At 36.6% G+C, this 15,965-nt stretch overlaps 1 protein-coding gene across 1 annotated transcript; it reads left to right on the top strand.

The window, feature by feature from the left end:
• The first annotated feature begins 1,793 nt into the window (after positions 1-1,793).
• On the top strand, positions 1,794-3,559 carry LOC128553370 (uncharacterized). The gene is made up of 2 exons (XM_053534508.1): positions 1,794-2,035; positions 2,335-3,559. The coding sequence occupies exons 1-2, from the start codon at positions 1,863-1,865 to the stop codon at positions 3,089-3,091; spliced, it is 930 nt and encodes a 309-aa protein (XP_053390483.1). The 5' UTR covers positions 1,794-1,862; the 3' UTR covers positions 3,092-3,559.
• The last annotated feature ends 12,406 nt before the right edge of the window (positions 3,560-15,965 follow it).

The raw sequence follows: 15,965 nt of genomic DNA, 5'->3' as shown, positions 1-15,965 counted from the left end.
TCGTGGTTTATTAAAAATGGTCTTGGCATTCATCCTTTTGTTATAGCGAGTGGTGCATGTACTTCTGCAACTTGTTCATTTGTTTCCTACAAGCGGACTGTAGGCTAGCTAGCCAGAGTTCTATTAATTTAAATTTTATAACGGGCACTTGTTCAAATTTAAACCGGAAGTAGATAAATAACAATATTTTTAATATTTACCGTCCCCTCCGTTATAATTCCCTTCTCTGTAATCTCTCACAGTGTAAATAAAGCTTTTCGGCATTTCTGGAATATTATGTCAGTCTCTCTTATCTTTAAAGTAACACCATCTTTTCAAATTGTTTCAGTTCATTTTACGCTAACTGTAGCACTTGTTTTGACATTTGTATTCTCGCGGCAATCTTCGTCATAATAATATGACGTCATCAGATGAGTAGCTGTTCAACCAGGTCATGTGTAACAGTGAACATGTTCACGGCCGTATTTCTAACGCATTATGTACGGACCAGGGAAATCATATGTTGGGTACCACAAGTCTTGCATTGGCGTAATCTAAAAGTTAGTGGGTGTCAAGGGGCCGTCCCTCCTTACTGACAAAAAAAATATCACTCTTAGTCTATATAGCAGACATCAACAACAGTAGGCCTATGTAATATTCTAAGTGCACTCTCAGACTGGCTTTCAGAGGCGTAGCAAGGGCTTCTAGAATTGAGGGGCTCGGATGCATGCTTCTTCGGAATAATGGTGCAATCTGGGGGCATTTCAAAAACATGTGATGCTGTTCATATCTACACCCTCAAAGTTGTAGGGGGCGGCCCTCCGACCCCATGCTGCAACGCCTATGGTCTTGTTATAGGCTACTCCTTCCAACATTTTGTGGAAACGGTGAAAACGACTATGATAAAATATGATAAAAATGTCCTTACTCTGAAAAGAAAGTGTGTGTTCGGGGCGGATCCAGGATTTTTTTCTTTTTTTATGGGGAGAGTGGGCATTTCTACGGATGGGGTCCAGAATATGCCTCTAGCAAGTTAATATAGGCTTACTTAAATGGTGCAATTTGACGTAGGGGCATTCGATAGAGTTTTAATTTAATATACATTTTGTATTTGATAAAATGTCATCTTTTTGTAAATATCCACAAAATATGCAATTTGACCAAATTGATAACATTTCAAGATTGCATGCCAGAGTTTCGGGGACGCAGCCGCTGTGCCCCTTCCCCATTTATGGCCCTGTGCATGCATGTATGTGTGTGTGTGCGCGCGCGCGCGCAACTTGCTCTCTTTGTTCTGCTAAACTGTTGCCGTGAGGTACCCTCGCATACCCTCACCCACACCCCCCACCCCACCACTACGCGATAAGGATTAAGCTTTTTTGGTTAAGAGTACTAAAATATTTTGCATCAACTAAACTACAGCTACTCTATTCATATACAGCAAAACAGCGGAGCAACCGGGGCTAGATAGAACAAGATGATTGTTGCACATGTCAGTAGAACTCTTATATTTTACACGAATAGTGTTTAAACGCATTAACAACATTCAAAAAGTGTTTCTGTGGTATCTTTTTAACCGTGATGTGCATCAGTTGGGGGTAAACCAATATTTCTAATGTTCCTACATGTCCACTGTTCCAACTAGCCCCAGTCTCCCTTATATGCTACAAATCTATCAGTTTAAAGTAAGCAAATTGTCCTGAAAGACAAACATTTAAAACAATATAATGATACTGAAGCGGCCAGTTTAAATGCGGCGCCAGATGTACGTAAATGCGTTAAAATAACGTTAATCTGACGTCAGTTACGTTTTATTTGTTTTGTCTCAACCTAAACTGCGCCAAACCCGATTTTTCATAGACTAAATACTAAAGATTATCAAAATGCGAGTGGTGAATAACAGTGTGAAAGACAGTCCATCGAAAAAAGCCGAGTTGGGGTTTGAAGAATTCACTAAAACAGAAATAGCTTCGTTGTTTCCTGCTACAGAACTGTTACACAAAATCCACACCGACCACGTGTATACTTCAAAAGATTACAAACAGCATATAGACAAGTAAGCGTATAATACCCTAACATTTACATTTTTTTACGATAAAAACCTCCAAATCGGGTAGTTTATTGTTTAGACTTTTGACCTTGACGATATCTGAAGTCTCCAAATACAAGTCTCTTTGTTAATTTTTGGCTAGATCTGGGTAATTTCAGCATTTTAAACTTTTACTTCCTCTCCAGTGATGTTTACACACAAAATTACACTACGAAAACTTTACGATATTTTGTTTCGTATTCATTGGTCTTGTTTTTAAATATCACATTAATGATATTGTAAAAGTCGTACTGTTTATATTTTAGCTCGCAAGAACTAGATGTCTCTTCAGACGACAACTCCCACCTTGAAGATGACATACTTTCACTGAACGCTGATTCCATACAGCAAGTGTTTCAGCGAATGATAAACATGACTTCTTTAGATATAATGACCGACCAATCGAAAGACGAAAACCAAGATACAAAGAGAGATTCTAACGATGAACAATCTAAAACTAAAACATCGATTATCAGGAAAGTGAAATTCGTTGATGAATTGCCTGGACCGTCTGGAACGTCCTTGACTTCGACGCCACATGCAGATAACAAAACAGAAAATCGAGATTCTGTAAAGAAAAGTGGCAGAGTGGTCACGAGAGGTTACAAAAAGGGGTCATATACCCACAGGACTGCGGCATCTAGTGATTTTAAAGATGACAAACTTAACAACGAAAGTACTCCTAGCCCGAGAACTCGCCTTAGGAAACAAGCAAACAGAGGCAGAGAAAAACGCAAAACTAAAACTGAAGAAGCTACGATTTGCAAATCAGTGAGCGGAAACGAATGGAGAACAGCAAACCGATGTGCTGAGATAGAAAGGGAAATGAATACTTTGATACAATATACCGCGGAGTTACTCGTGCGCCGCTGGGGAGAGTATTTGTCAATGACAATGGAACAGATTTCGTCGTTCGAGATTGAGAATGCGAAACAGCACAAAATGGCTGAAGAAGTTGTAGATATGTTAGAAGACAAAGGCAGATATGTATGGCAGTTAATTGAAGAACTTCAATTCTTTTGAGTAAGAAAAGTGGATAGAGAACCGGTACGGGTTCTGTCGAAGAACTGTCTAGTGAACTGGAAACGGTTCTGCAGAACTACCGATTCTCTAAACACTACGTCATGATATTTATCGCAACCAGTAGGATATAGATCCTTAATTAAGGCACGATGTCATTTTCAAGCCGAGTTTAGTAAATCAACTAACGTTTTTCAATTTACAACTTACTAAACTAATTTCAGTATTTATTATGCTATTTCTGATAATTTCATCTAAGTAAAGGATCAGTTCAATGTTTATTTGGATTTTTCTTGTTGAAACAAAAGTCTATATATGGCGTTGCAAGAATTATGCATGAAACAGTTTGTTTGAATAACATGGATTTTCTTTATAAAAAAGTTAATGATGTTTTAAGAATCACACCTAACGATCGGTTTTTCTTGCGTTTTGGTATTTGAAATTGTACCTAGTTTTAAGTGTGCGTTCATAAGTAATATATTATACATTCCCATTACGAAATATTACTGGAGTCACCACTTTTAACAGCGCGATAGAAAATCAAATTTCAGTGTATCATTGCTATTGTGATTTTGACAAGTATATTTTTTCAGTTGACAACTGCTTTACCTTAATAATTAGACAATAATTCTACTGTTGAACATTACGAAGATATCTATTTTCAAAGTTCCTTCAAAACAGAATTTCACCCGGTTACCTTATGATAATACCATTAAGGCAGTGGACTGGTATTTTGCATATACGATTTCACCGTTCTCTGGTTAAAAAACAAATGTGCTTCTTCATAGATGCCGAAATAGACTGACCTACGAGGCTACATAATTTCACGTAAAATACCTCTTCAATTTCTCCCTCTCTTCGTTCGTTCGAAAATAAAATTAATTCCTTCCTATACTCCATAGTCAATACCATGTGGAACAAGAGCCATGTCAGACATGGCTAATCCCCCCACCGGGCATATCATAATTGAAGGATGTGGTCCGCATCAGGGGTTTTAAGATGTGGAAGAAAGAATAAGTCAGTAGTGAGGTGGTTTACTGCTAAATTTTATTAATTTTCATGAAGAGTATAACTATGATGTTTTTCTATATGGCTACTGTAAAAAGAAGGAATGGAAAGCTAACAGGGAACAAGAGTGCCAGAATGTCACAATATATGCCCGTCAAAGCAAATTTCTTTACTCTAGCAGCTGTATTTGCAAATGGAATGCTAATTTTGTGGTTGTTTAGTAATCACTGCAAGTCTTTTGTTTTTTAAAGTCCACAAAAAAACTCCTTACTAGGTAGAGATACCTTATATATAATAAAATTAATAAAATACACCTAAAACTGGAGAGTAACATCTATGCTGTACCACAGAAAAGTGGTCTTGTTTTTTCCCTAGGGTCAATTATAAAAATGTTACAATATAAGTTATTTATAGTAACAACTAAGGGAAGTAATTCTTTAAAAAAAAAAAAAAAAAAATGCAAGTCCACACAAAAATCTTTATCAGGAAGAGACTGGTCAAAATACACCTCAAAATTGGATTTAGCATGTTTGTTGTACTACAGAAGAGTGGTCTCGATTTTTCCCTACGACTAGTAATGAAAAAGTTACAATAAAAGCTATTTAAAGTAACAACAAAGGGAAGTAATTCTAAAGAAGGGAACTGCGCATGACACTTCGTCTCATGATGGTGTATAATTGTGCCAAGTTACATCAAAATCCTTCCATGCATGAAGAAGAAATGCTTCGGACAAAGTCATTCTTGTATCTGACCTTTGGCCTCTAAGTGTGACCTTGACCTTAGGCCTAGTGACCTGGATCTTGCGCATGACACTCCGTCTCGTGGTGGTAAACATTTGTGCCAAGTTATATCAAAATCCCTCATTGCATGAATAAGAAATGCTCCAGACAAGGTTTTTATTCTTGTATCCTTTGACCTCTAAGTGTGACCTTGACCTTAGACCTAGGGACCTAGTTCTTGCGTATGACACTCCGCATCGTGGTGGTAAACATTTGTGCCAAGATATATCAAAATCCCTCCATGCATGAAGAAGATATGCTCCGGACAAATTTCTTTAAGAAAATATGATAAAGGGGAATAACTCAAAAAATAGGCAAGGTAGAGTTATTGTTCTTGCACACTGCACTTCCTCCCAATGTGTTCTATCAGTGTATGAAGTTTGAAGAAAATCCCTTCAGTACTTTTGGGGTTATGCTCCGGACAAAATGTTTTAAGAAAATATGATAAAGGGGAATAACTCAAAAAATAGGCAAGGTAGAGTTATTGTTCTTGCACACTGCACTTCCTCCCAATGTGTTCTATCAGTGTATGAAGTTTGAAGAAAATCCCTCCAGTACTTTTGGAGTTATGCTCCGGACAAATTTTTTTAAGAAAATAAGATAAAGGGGAATAACTCAAAAAATGGGCAAGGCAGAGTTATTGTTCTTGCACACTGCACTTCTTCCCAATGTGTTCTATCAGTGTATGAAGTTTGAAGAAAATCCCTCAAGTACTTTTGGAGTTATGTTCCGGACAAATATCGTTGCGGACGGACGGACGGACAAACGGACGCACGGACGGAGAGCATTTCTAATATCCCCTTCACCTTTGGTGGGGGGATAAACAAACAAGACGGTTTACTACTGTCTGTCATTACAGATCCACCACAACGGCTCACTATTCACTGCCCCCGCCCCCTTTTTTTTTTACAAAGAGCTTGCTACAAAAAATTACTAAATTCTCCAAACCTTTTCAAATACATTTCTGTTTGAAATATTGTTGCGTTGTTCACTCAATAAAACTGGTATCATAACAGGTTTGTACTAGTCACTTTTAAATGTCAAGTTTTGAGACGACTTCATTCTTACCTGTAAATGTTCAACCATCAGTCGACTTCGCTGATAAGTCGAGGGTTATATTAAAACGTGAGAAAGCTGGCATTTTACCTGAACTCTGCTAAAAGTCGCAGATGCAGTTCCTATATATTTCTTGTATTACTAGCGTGTTTTTTTGCACTTGTTGGACTCCAAAATGTTAATTAATAGCAGAGCTACCGGCGCCGCAAAGCGGCGCCGACAGCGTCGCATTACGTTTAGACGTGTGAAAAAGAAAATGAATAAAACTGTGTATAGAATTACTATCGAGTTAAAAATTCGTGGTAAGTTTTTGGAGTCGGTGTTGTTCGGGCTTCTTCCAGTACGCAAATGCTCATAGGACGGATTACACCAAACCGGAAGTGACTACTCAGTGTTACATGTGAAGTAGTCCAAAATGTAGTTCCATGCTATGGATGAAATCTGGTATAATGAGTGACATGAGAAGGTGACAGTTAAATTTTTGGCTTATGTTTATTGCTTATAGTATTGAGAATAGATCTAGACCATTTTCATTGTAAATTTCTTGGATTAAGTTTTATTCTTTGCGAAAAATGTCTACCTACGCGTAATTGCTAAACGGCTGTTTTCATGGGGGCATTTTTTGAAGGTGATGTTTGTCAGAACAGATTATTTTTCTTATATACAACATAACATGTCAATATTTTTCTATTTTTGATAAGAAGACATGTTATACTAAATGACCATATATGGTTTTCATATCATTGAAATGCTGTAAAGTGCTGAAAATGAGGTCTGAATGTTTTGTTATTAATATGAAATAAATAAGAAATTGAATTGGTAGAATGTAACCTCATAGTAATTAGAAGTAAGACGTCAATAGACGCTTGCTGTTTACGGTTGACAAAAGCGTTTCGCTTACTGCTTTGAACGTTGAATAAAAATGTAAATGAGCGCCTGATAATAAGAATTTAGTGCTAAATACATTTTCTACGAAGAAAAAAGGGTAAAATACAATATTTTCAATGCGAAACGATTTTCGTCACGCTGCTATAACTGAAATGTATTATTTATTTTATGCTAACTAATGAAATACTGTATTCTATCAGTTAAATATTTTCATATCTCATCGCTCACACTGTGAAAATATGAAATCTATATTTTCACACTGTGAGAGATATGAGCTCCGCCCCCTCATACATTGTGTATGAATTTTAAATTATTTGCTTAAAACAGGATGAAAATTATAGTCGCACTTTGTTCTTTATAATATATTTCTCGATTCAAATTATTTTGCTTAAAGAGAATTTCATACCGTTATGCAGCAAAATATAAAACAAAATGGAACTTTATGTTGAATGCGTCTTTATAACGTCACAGCACGTCTGACGTCATGTCTGTTTACGCGCGTCTGTTTCCCGCGCTGAGATTAAAACAGTTGCAAAATGCATTTCTCAACGTAATTGAGCATAAAATAAAAAGAAAATTTGTTTGTTTTTCGTGAATATGGAATATATCTCACCTCGAAGTGAGAAAGTTTTCACATTTTCACTCGCGCTACGCGCTCGTGAAAATATTTGAAATTTTCTCACTTCTCAGTGAGATATATTCCATATTCAGTCAAAACAAACAAATATCCTCTATATATTCTTGCCTACCCAGCGGTGAAAGTATACATTTATCCGAGCACGCGCCGGGGATAGATTATAAGATTCTTTCACTGGTTGTAGGTGCAGATGGGAATTTCCGGCCTCGAGGGTAACTGTTTAGGCGGTAACGAGGTTCCTACCGAGTTACCGCCTAAACAGTTACCCGAGAGCCGGATATTCCCATCTGCACCTATAACCAGTGACAGAATCTTTTTCTTGCATACCGATATCAAGATATAATAATAACAAGAGGACCATGATGGTCCTGAATCGCTCACCTCTTCCCACATGACCCAGTTTTGAGTATGACGTCGTTTTTTCTATTATTTGATATGCTGACCTAGTTTTTGAGCTCATGTGACCCAGTTTTGAACTTGACCTAGATATTATCAAGATAAAAATTCTGACCAATTTTCATGAAGATTCATTGAAAAATATGGTCTCTAGGTTTTTCTATTATTTGACCTATTGACCTAGTTTTCGAAGGTACGTGACCCTGTTTCAAACTTTACCTAGATATCATCAAGGTGAACATTCTCACTAATTTTCATGAAGATCTCATGAAAAATATGGCCTCTAGAGAGGTCACAAGGTTTTTCTATTTTTATACCTACTGGCCTAGTTTTTGACCGCACATGACCCAGTTTCGAAACTGACCTAGATATCATCAAGGTGAACATTCAGATCAATTTTCATGAAGATCCATTGAAAAATATGGCCTCTAGAGAGGTCAAAAGATTTTAATAATTTTAGACCTACTGACCTAGTTTTTGACCACAGTTGACTCAGTTTCAAACCTGACCTAGATATCATCAAGATTAACATTCAGACCAACTTTCATACAGATCCCATGAAAAGTATGGCCTCTAGAGATGTCACAAGGTTTTTTATTATTTGACCTACTGACCTAGTTTTTTATGGCACGTGACCCAGTTTCAAACTTGACCTAGATATCATCAAGGTGAACATTCTGACCAATTTTTATGGAGATCCATTCACAAGTATGGCCTCTAGAGAGGTCACAAGGTTTTTCTATTATTTGACCTACTGACCTAGTTTTTGATGGCACGTGACCCACTTTCGAACTTGGCCTAGATATCATCAAGATGAACATTCAGATTAACTTTCATACAGATCCCATGAAAAATATGGCCTCTAGAGAGCTCACAAGGTTTTTCTATTATTTGACCTACTGACTTAGTTTTTGAAGGCACGTGACCCACTTTCGAATCTGACCTAGATATCATCAAGGTGAACGTTCTGACCAATTTTCATGAAGATGTCATGAAATATATGGCCTCTAGAGAGGTCACAAGGTTTTTCTATTTTTAGACCTACTGACCTAGTTTTTGATAGCACGTGACCCAGTTTCGAACTTGTTCTAGACATCATCAAGATGAACATTCTGACCAACTTTCATACAGATCCCATGAAAAATATGGCCTTTAGAGAGGTCACAAGGTTTTTCTATTATTTGACCTACTGACCTAGTTTTTGATGGCATGTGACTGAGTTTCGAACTTGACCTAGATATCATCAAGGTGAACGTTCTGACTAATTTTCATGAAGATCTTGTGAAATATATGGCCTCTAGAGAGGTCACAAGGTTTTTCTATTTTTAGACCTACTGACCTAGTTTTTGATGGCACGTGACCCAGTTTCGAACTTGACCTAGATATCATCAAGATGAACATTCTGACCAACTTTCATAAAGATCCCATGAAAAATGTGACCTCTAGAGTGGTCACAAGGTTTTTCTATTTTTAGACCTAGTTTTTGACCGCACGTGACCCAGTTTCAAACTTGACCTAGATATCATCAAGATGAACATTCTGATTAACTTTCATGAAGATCCCATGAAAAATGTGACCTCTAGAGTGGTCACAAGGTTTTTCTATTTTTAGACCTACTGACCTAGTTTTTGACCGCAAGTGACCCAGTTTCGAACTTGACCTAGATATCATCAAGATGAACATTCTGGCCAATTTTCATAAAGATCCCATGAAAAATGTGACCTCTAGAGTGGTCACAAGCAAAAGTTTACGGACGGACGCACGGACTGACGGACGGACGGACGACGGACGACGGACACCGCGCGATCACAAAAGCTCACCTTGTCACTTTGTGACAGGTGAGCTAAAAATGAAGTCAGTCGAACGGCTTTCTTTTCAGAACTATTTCTTATAGCAGCGTATTTAAACAAAGCGCGGGAAACCAACGTCCATAAACAGGAAAGACGTCATTACGTTTCAAAGACAAATAACAATGTTTAGTTCCGGTTTTGTTTTATCAGTTGCAGCGTAACGTTATGAATTTTTGATAAAATAACGTGTTTTGAATCGAGAAATATACTATAAGAAACAAAGAGGAACTGTCAAGGTATAGGATTTTTATTCCCTTTTTCGCAATAAAATATAAATAACTACATAAATCTTCTACATATATGTAGTTCGTAATACGTCATTTAAAGCACGAGAGTCATCTTACACCCCGGGGTGTAAGATGGATTTTTCCAGCACCGGTAAAAATACCGGAAATCCCCGTCTGGTATGCAAGAAATTCCTGTCTTTCCCTAGGGAAAAACCTTGTCTAAAATAGCGTGCACTAAGGTGACGTCACATAGTACTGGTACCATTGTGACGTCATAAACTTTATAAATAATGTCAGGAAATACCCAAACCTATTTGTCTCCACGATCTATTTTGCACATGATAGGCAAGAAAAATGATCTAACATGTCTGCCTGTGTAAGACAGCTGTTTTCCCTACCCTCGGGACAGCACGGATAAAAAACCTCGCTAACGCTCGGTTTTCCATTCCACACTGTCCCTCGGGTAGGGAAAACCCCGTCTTACACAGGCAGGCATGTAAGATCCTTATATACTTATATTTGTGTTAATGACGTTATACTTTCACATTGGTGCAGTGGTTAGTGAGGTCGCGTTGAAGACTGAAGGTCGGGAGTTCGATCCTCACGAGAAGCTATGAATTATCAATAAACATCAAAAAGGCTCCTACTACCATTCCTATTCCAGTAGTGCTAAAAGATTAACCATTAAAATGGCATAGACTGTTAACTTAGCAGTTCAGTAAATAAAACAGTAGTTTTCGAGAATTTCGGCAAAAAAAGTGATTTTCTCTGCGTAAAATTCTCATTATTAACTTTTAAAGATGGCTAGTCTTTTGGTTTTTAAACAAGCTTAGTACATGTAAATGATTTTCATTCTCCCATACCAGAGGTCTATCATAGCAGTATTTTGGCCTTAAAGTTGGACACATTCTTCCTTCTAAAAAGAACCGTTACTTCGTAGTTTAGTTCGTATATAGCGTATTTGTAGAGTTTTCGCATGTCAAGATTTAATCTTCACGCATTCTAAGATATTCATTCAGAAATCATGAATTATCATTAATTCTTAAAATTTTAATAAATCTTAAAGAACATAAACTTCCTAAAACGGATCCATTATTCCATATAATTCCAGCAGCACTCCTTTAATTTTCAAGGGGCACTGGTGATTTTTCAAGGGAGCTCTGCCTTCTAGGTAGCACCTAAGTTCATATTAAGTGGCAATAAATACAAGAGTGACATATATATATATATATATATATATATATATATATATATATCATACGGTATCTTATGTAAGGAATATGTTGCAAACTATAGCTTAAAAACAAAGCATTTTACCGTTCAGATAATTTATTCATCGTTATTTTTAATAATAAGGTGCAATTGAATATAACAAATGTCAGAGCCTAAATCACATAATCTATGACGCTATAATTTATTCCTTCATTTGTCTTAAGGAGGTAGGTTACCTTAATATTTGTATGTGCGCATGCCCAACCGGAAGCTAACATGACGATTTACGATGACTACGACAAACAAAATGTGTTTGTATATCCATTCTTCTGAAAAAAATCATGAATCTGTCTCCGATCTGATGCTTCATGGTTTAATATCGTAATGCAGAAATGATGAATAAATTGCCGCAGAAACGCTTCAAAACATTGTTGCCTTAAAATGAGTCATGACGTTACGTGTCAGTTACCACGCAAAATTAATAGCTTTTGTTTTGAAAATACGTAATTCTGTGCATTTTCTTTATCTGAACTATTTTTAAACAGGCAATATTTGCTGAAATATTTTTTATGAGTCTTTCGCTTTGAATAATGATCAATATTTTGCTTCTTTTATGTAGTTATAATGAAATTTTATGCAGAATGTAAGAAAATGGATGATGGTAACTGATGTTATTAGGAATATAGTTTGATGAAATGTTACTTATTATGAACATTTTCAAATAAAAATCGGGCTGTTTGATTTGTAATACCTATTTTTCAGTTTCCGTTGATAATTTATTACTTATGTACTAAAACTAAGCTCTGAAATTGTTCAATTTTCAGTAGAAAATTGTGGTTTCTTGATTTAAATTGATGTTACCATGGAAACGAAGCCAGTGATCTGTAAATCTAAATGTAAAATTCAAAAGCTTTGACACTGGTCTATTTAAGGGACACAGCTTTGGCTTTTTATTTGCATTTCAACAGTATCAATGAGAATGAGAGCAGCATTCAGAACGATTTTCCATAAAAATGTCAGACGCAGGGTACTGCTGTAAGTATTGTAAGCTTTGAAATTTGTTTTAAAAAATGCAAATAACACGAAAATATTACTTACGTTAGTAATAAGATGCTTTAAAGCTAAATTAACACGAAAGATAATCTTATTCAATATTTTTTTAAGAAATTATGATAAAAAGCAAGATATAAGATACTTTAAACAAGAGGGCCAAGATGGCCCTAGGTCGCTCACCTGAGAAACACACCATAACAGTGTAAACATGTTTGACATAGTGATTTCATGGAAACAAATATTCTCACAATTTTCATTAAGATTGGACCAAAAATGTGGTCTCTTGAAATGTAAACAAGTATTTTCTTCAATTTAACATAGTGACCTGATTTTAAGCCAAGGTAACCTACATTCGAACTTAACCTAGATTTGATCAAGGCAATCATTCTGACTAAATTTCATGAACCTCAATTGAAAAATACAGCCTCTATTGCATACGAAACCTTTATCTTTGATTTGTCCTAGCGACCTTGTTTTTGATCCCAGATGACCCGTATTCAAAACTGACCTTTATTTTCATCAAGGCTATCATTCTGACCAAATTTCATGAAGATCAATTGAAAAATACAGTCTCTATCGCATACACAAGGTTTTTCTTTGATTTGACCTAGTGACCTAGTTTTTAACCACAGATGACCCATATTCTAACTTGACCTAGATTTCATTAAGGCAATCATTCTGACTAAATTTTATGTATATCCAGTGTAAAATGCAGCCCCTATTGCGTACACAAGGTTTTTCTTTAATTTGACCGGGTGACCTAGTTTTTGACCCTAGATGAAACATATTCAAATTCGACCTAGATTTCATCCAGACAAACATTTTGATCAAATTTCATGAAGATCCGGTGTAAAATGCAGCCCCTATTGCATACACAAGGTTTTTCTTTGATTTGACCTAGTGTCCTAGTTTTTGACCCCAGGTGACCCATATTTGTAACTGGCCTAGATTTCATCAAGGCAATCATTCTGACCAAATTTCATGAAGATCAATTGAAAAATACAGCCTCTACTGCATACACAAGGCTTTTCTTTGATTTGGCCTACTGGCCTAGTTTTTGACCCCAGATGACCCATTTTCGAATTTGGCCTAGATTTTATCAAGGTAATCATTCTGATCAAATTTCATGAAGATCAGCTGAAAAATACAGCCGCTATCGCATACACAAGGTTTTTCTTTGATTTGACCTAGTGACCTAGTTTTTGACCCCAGATGACCCATTTTCGAACTCAGCCTTGGTTTCATCAAAGTAATCATTCTGACCAAAATTCATGAAGATCAATTGAAAAATACTGCCTCTAGCGCATACACAAGGTTTTTCCTTGATTTGATCTAGTGACCTAGTTTTTGACCCTAGATGACCCATTTTCAAACTCGGCCTAGATTTCATCAAAGTAATCATTCTGACCAAAATTCATGAAGATCAATTAAAAAATACAGCCTCTATCGCATACACAAGGTTTTTCCTTGATTTGACCTAGTGACCTAGTTTTTGACCCCCAATGACCCATTTTCAAACTTGGCCTAGATTTCATCAAGCTTATCATTATGACAAAAATTCATGAAGATCAATTGAAAAATACAGTCTCTATCGCATACACAAGGTGTTTCCTTGATTTGACCTAGTGACCTAGTTTTTGACCCCCGATGACCCATTTTCGAAACTGGCCTAGATTTCATCAAGGTAATCATTCTGACCAAATTTCATGAAGATCAGTTGAAAAATACAGCCTCTATTGCGTACACAAGCTAAATGTTGATGGCGACAGACATCAAGCGATCAGAAACAAGAGGACCATGATGGTCCTGAATCGCTCACCTATCCCCACATGACCCAGTGTTGAACTGAGTATGACGTCGTTATTTCTATTATTTGACATATTGACCTAGTTTTTGAGCACATGTGACCTAGATATCATCAAGATAAGAATTCTGACCAATTTTCATGAAGATCCATTGAAAAATATGGCCTCTAGAGAGGTCACAAGGTTTTTCTATTATTTGACCTAATGACCTAGTTTTTGAAGGCACGTGACCCACTTTTAAATTTGACCTAGATATCATCAAGATGAACATTCTCACCAATTGTCATGAAGATCTCGTGAAAAATATGGCCTCTAGAGAGCTCACAAGGTTTTTCTATTTTTAGACCTACTGACCTAGTTTTTGACCGCACATGACCCAGTTACAAACCTGACCTAGATATCATCAAGCTGAACATTCGCACCAATTTTCTTGAAGATCCATTGAGAAATATGGCCTCTAGAGAGGTCACAAGGTTTTTCTATTTTTAGACCTACTGACCTAGTTTTTGACCCCACGTGACCCAGTTTCGAACTTGACCTAGATATCATCAACATGAACATTCTGACCAATTTTCATGAAGATCCATTGAGAAATATGGCCTCTAGAGAGGTCACAAGGTTTTTCTATTTTTAGACCTACTGACCTAGTTTTTGAAGGCACGTGACCCAGTTTCGAACTTGACCTAGATATCATCAAGATGAACATTCTGACCAATATTCATGAAGATCTCATGAAAAATATGGCCTCTAGAGAGGTCACAAGGTTTTTCTATTTTTAGATCTACTGACCTAGTTTTTAACCCACGTGACCCAGTTTCGAATTTGACCTAGATATTATCAAGGTGAACATTCTGACCAATTTTCATGAAGATCCATTGAGAAATATGGCCTCTAGAGAGGTCACAAGGTTTTTCTATTTTTAGACCTAATGACCTAGTTTTTGACCCCACGTGACCCAGTTTCGAACTTGACCTAGATATCATCAAGGTGAACATTCTGACCAATACTCATGAAGATCTCATGAAAAATATGGCCTCTTGAGAGGTCACAAGGTTTTTCTATTTTTAGACCTACTGACCTAGTTTTTGACCCCACGTGACCCAGTTTCGAACTTGACCTAGATATCATCAAGGAGAACATTCTGACCAATTTTCATGAAGATCTTGTGAAATATATGGCCTCTAGAGAGGTCACAAGGTTTTTCTATTTTTAGACCTACTGACCTAGTTTTTGAAGGCACGTGACCCAGTTTCGAACTTGACCTAGATATCATCAAGATGAACATTCTGACCAACTTTCATAAAGATTCCACAAAAAATGTGACCTCTAGAGATGTCACAAGGAAAAGTTTACGCACGGACGGACGGACGGACGACGGACACTGCGTGATCACAAAAGCTCACCTTGTCACTATGTGACAGGTGAGCTAAAAAGCTCAGGTGAGCTAAAAATAGGGTACCATGTAAAGTGATTGGTATTTTACTAATAATATTACCCAGATATTCCATGTTGGTTATTAACAGAATGGCACTGAAGCCGTCTTACATAGTTGTTTGAAAATGAGAGAAAATGCATTACCATGGAAACACGAGTCCTGCGACATATACATTTTAAGCTTATATTACAAAGCTAACGCGCATACTAGTAAAATTATCAATTATGCAGATTTCTACGGATAACAATGAAACCAAAATACACTGAAGTGTTAAATATCCGTATTTTCCTTCTTCTTTCAATATGAAATACCTTTGTAGAGTCATGTACTTCAAACATGGATAAAAATTGTACTTGAAGGGACAGAGATAAACGAAACTGAGATTGTAGCAGTTAAAACACTAAATTACACGAAATACAAAAAATTGCTGCAGTTCAACTAATTTGAATTTACCCTTGTAACAAGGTAATCTACCTCCTTAAAGGTGGTTAATGAGATTTTGATTAAGCAACAATTTGTTGGTTTACACTT

This window comes from Mercenaria mercenaria, unplaced genomic scaffold (assembly GCF_021730395.1).
Source record: "Mercenaria mercenaria strain notata unplaced genomic scaffold, MADL_Memer_1 contig_3750, whole genome shotgun sequence".
Classification (NCBI taxonomy): Eukaryota; Metazoa; Mollusca; class Bivalvia; order Venerida; family Veneridae; genus Mercenaria; species Mercenaria mercenaria.
Note: the sequence above shows the minus strand (reverse complement) of the source record. Positions and strands in the feature narration are given on the sequence as shown.

Excerpts from the sequence above, each read along its gene's own strand:
- LOC128553370 (XM_053534508.1), top strand. The coding sequence starts at position 1,863 with ATGCGAGTGGTGAATAACAGTGTGAAAGACAGTCCATCGAAAAAAGCC. Across the intron at positions 2,036-2,334 it reads TACAAACAGCATATAGACAA|CTCGCAAGAACTAGATGTCT; the intron begins GTAAGCGTATAA and ends TTTATATTTTAG.